Here is a 3,988-nt window from a genome sequence, read left to right as displayed (position 1 = left end):
GATGCTATTGTGATTCACAATGTGGGAATTATATTGTGAATTTATTTAAGACCTCTCGTGTCTCATTGGCCCAACAATAGCCCTAGATATTGATTCCCTATATGTCCTGTAGTAGCCCCTTTTACTAGAGAATGTCTTGTAATAGCCCCTTCTACTAGAGAGATAGAGATTGATTCCCTATGTGTCCAACCAATATTAGCCCCTTTACTACGGGAGAGCTACATAAGGTTGACACCTTTGAAAACCAGACGTTGCAAAATAAGAATGTAGACAGGGTTGGGCATGGTATTGAGGCGATGGGCTGCCATCCCGCTCACATGGAGACGGCCCATGTCCTCTCACAACCGCAACCCATCACCCGATGGCATCGCAGCACACAGAAGCGTTCCATCGTCCAGCTCTGATTCAGCAAACAGGCAGAGCTCTGCGCGAATCGAAACCCTAGACAAGCCACAGCAGCATACTACTACTTCAAGTGAATGTCCGGAGGAAGAATCCGTTCACAGGATTGTGGCGCACTTCCTCGAGCCTTCATACTCTTCCCATTTGCAATCTGCAACCGATGCAAAGGACCTCGGCTATGGACACCTCATCCACGATCACATGATCAGAGATGGATTGGAAGGATCCCCCTTCCTTGGTACTCTCCTTTTGGAGATGTATCTGAAATGCGATGCTAGCGTTGATGCTCATGCCTTATTTGCACAGCTGCAGCTGCGGCGGGTTTTCAGCTGGAATCTCATCATCAGGTCATTCTCAAAGCTAGGACAAGATTTAGAAGCCTTGCAGTGCTTTGATCGAATCCTTGGTGAAGCCATTATACCGGACAAGTTCACATTTGTGAGCCTGCTTTCGGCATGCATAAGACGCAAAGACATTAGTACGATCCGCAGAATACATATCCACATTCTGAGCTGTCGGTGTGAGTATGATGTTGTTGTAGGAAACGCCTTGGTCAATGCCTATGCCAAGGGTGGCAGCCTGATGGACGCTCAAAAACTGTTTGACAGTATGTCCGAGCATGACTCCGTGACTTGGAACACCCTAATTGTAGCTTATGTGTGCCATGGAGTGGGTAATGAGGCAGTCTATTTATTTGACCAATTGCAACAACAAGGATCACTTCCTACCAAGGCCACATTTGTCAGTATTCTTGATATGTGCACAACCCTGTGGACTTCCACTAAAGCTAAGCAGATGCTTGCACGCATCTTTGGCAGCAACCAGGATGAGGATGTTGTAGTGAGCACTGCCCTTATTAGCATGTACAGTCGCTGTGGATGTTTTGATGATGCTTGGATGATATTCCACACAATGCATGAGTGCAATACAGTCTCATGGAATGCAGTTATTGCAGCATGTGCGCATGCTGGAAAGACTATAGACGGAATTCAGGTCTATAGACAAATGCTAAATGAAGCAGTTTTCCCTAATAAGACCACTTTCCTTTGCACCTTGTCCTTTTGCAGCAATCCAGATGCTGTGATTGCAGGTAAACATGTGCACACCTGCATCATGGGAAGTCCATTTCATTCTGATATGGAAGTAGGAAATGCACTTGTTGGCATGTATAGCAAGGCCGGCACATTGCAGGAGACTTACAAGACATTTCACGAGTTGCCTCACAAGAGTGTGGTTGCATGGACTACAATGATCACAGCTTTTGGTGAAAATGGGGAGAGCAAGGATGCCTTTCACCTTTTCAACCAAATGACTGGAGAAGGGGTTTTAGCAGATAGGCTAGCTTATGTCAGCATGCTTGATGCTTGTGCAAGCATTGGCTCTCTAGCCAAGGGCAGACAGATCCATGCCTGCATTGTGGGTGTTGGGTTGGACTGTGATTTGGGCGTTGTTTCTGCATTGGTCAACATGTATGGGAAGTGCGGCAACCTTAAAAATGCCTGGAGGATGTTTGATATGTTACCAGAGCGGGATGCTGTACTGTGGACTACGATGATAAATGCACATTCTCAACATGGCCATGTCCCTATAGCCATTCAACTATTCTACCAAATGCAGCAGGAAGGCAATCTCCCAAACAAGGTCACCTTGATTAGTGTTCTGGATGCATGTGCTTTGGAAACACTTCTGTTTGAAGGCCAGAAGCTGCATGCTGTTGTATCATGTCTTGGATGTGATGTGCTGCTAGGGACTAGCCTCGTAGAGATGTATGGTAAATGTGGTAGGCTGATAGAATCAAAAAGAGCATTTGAGGAAACTCCAAAGAAGGATGTTGTCTTGTGGACGGCCATGATGGCAGCATTGGCTCAGAATGGCAAGCTTAAGGAAGCACTGCATTTTTTTGACCAGATGCATCACATAGGATTAAATCCTGATGATGTTTGTTTCACCAATGTACTTTCTATGTGTAGCCACACTGGTCTTGTAGATGAGGGCCGCCGTTACTTTAGTTCCATGTATGACAGTCATGGTATCTCACCAACTGTCCAGCACTATAACTGCATGATTGATTTGCTGGGAAGAGCTGGTTGCCTAAATGAGGCTGAGGATATGATAAAAAACATGCCTGTCCCACCAAAAGCTTTGCAATGGATGACCCTGCTTAGTGCATGTAGATTCCAGCTGGATGTGGAAAGAGGAGAACGTGCTGCAAGGCATGTATTCCAGCTGGATCCAGAAAATCCTGTTCCATATGTGATGCTTTCAAATATCTATGCTGCAGCTGATAGAAATGCAGATGCAGCTTTGATCTTGAGCAAGATGAAACAGAGATTTTGAATGTTTAGGATCAATGTTATTTCCTCATTTAATGGGGAGATCAATGGTTCATCGGAACTCTTCAGCAGTTTGAAATGTTTGTATGAACCTTATGGGCTCAACTTTGAAGCAGGAGTACAGTACTCGATGGGCTCAAAGACTGCTATGGTACCATCCATTGGCCACATCCTTTCTTTGGAGTAGAGCCACATTGTATTGAAGGTTAGGATCTATGGTTCAGAAGACAGCAAACACATGCCAAGTCAATGTGCTTAAGGCAAACCCTCTTGGGGAAGGGGCAAGAACCAGCAATCACTGCACGAGGACCATGAGTCCTGCAATCAATAACAACTTCTACTTGATGAATCTGTATGTTGGGGCGCTGATAAAAGTTGCCTTCTAGAACATGGACATGCTGCTCAACCAGAGCATCTATACATTGGCAGAAAACCAGCCTGCTAGCAAGCACTGGCATCCTGCACCAAAAGTGTGCCGAGATATGGCACAACTTATTGGGAAGGCAATTTAGCTGGTTCTCTGGGAAATTGAACCCAAAGGCTTGAACTACTTGTTCATAAATGCAAATTTGATATACTAGACAAAGTTTAGCCTTTTGAGAGGATAGAGGTGCCAGGACACTAGCACAGTGTACACTATCCCTGGGGATGATCCACCTGTTGAAAGATTAGTGTGTGAGGGCATAAGTGGCAGGGCATGATTTCATTCGCACAAAGTGCTTGATCACTCTCAAAAGAGTGATGCCAAATGCTTTACATGTGGGATTCAATGGAGTGTTCTTGATTCTTGCAAACATGAAAAATTAGTTGTTATTTAAATATCGGGACAATGATGGTAACCATAAAAATAGTTTTCTTGATTTAGGACATTTACATTTTCTTGTATCACTAGTTTAGGGTTTAGGGTTAGGAATGCATGAACTTTTCAATTGGATGGATAGCTCGATCTCCATAATGTAGTACAAGCAAAGCAAGCTAATAGAACTAAGACAGATTGCAATGAGGCGAGTTGCATGTGTGTGTGCAATCACGTGTGTGTGGGTGTGCATGTGTGAAGGTGTGCATGCACGTGTGGGTATACATACTAGAGAGAACGTAAGCCATATTCTACATAGAACGGCTTTGTACATGTGTAGTTATTACCATTAATGTGTAGGAAACGAGACTCGCTAAGAGTGAACAGACCTCACAAGGCGCTTCCGCGGCCCTCGGACCCCACAATAGGGGTCCCTTTTAACTCCCTTACCACGCAA

At 44.8% G+C, this 3,988-nt stretch overlaps 1 protein-coding gene across 1 annotated transcript; it reads left to right on the top strand.

Annotated features, from left to right (window-relative positions):
- Positions 1–238: 238 nt before the first annotated feature.
- On the top strand, positions 239–3,721 carry LOC148028636 (putative pentatricopeptide repeat-containing protein At3g05240). The gene has a single exon (XM_087687434.1). It carries the CDS (start codon positions 283–285, stop codon positions 2,737–2,739), a length of 2,457 nt encoding a protein of 818 aa, XP_087543560.1. The 5' UTR covers positions 239–282; the 3' UTR covers positions 2,740–3,721.
- The last annotated feature ends 267 nt before the right edge of the window (positions 3,722–3,988 follow it).

This window comes from Lygodium microphyllum, chromosome 11, assembly GCF_053477565.2.
Source record: "Lygodium microphyllum isolate KBCC chromosome 11, Lygodium_microphyllum_v1.1.10, whole genome shotgun sequence".
Lineage (NCBI taxonomy): Eukaryota > Viridiplantae > Streptophyta > Polypodiopsida > Schizaeales > Lygodiaceae > Lygodium > Lygodium microphyllum.
This window is presented reverse-complemented; position numbering and strand designations above follow the sequence as displayed.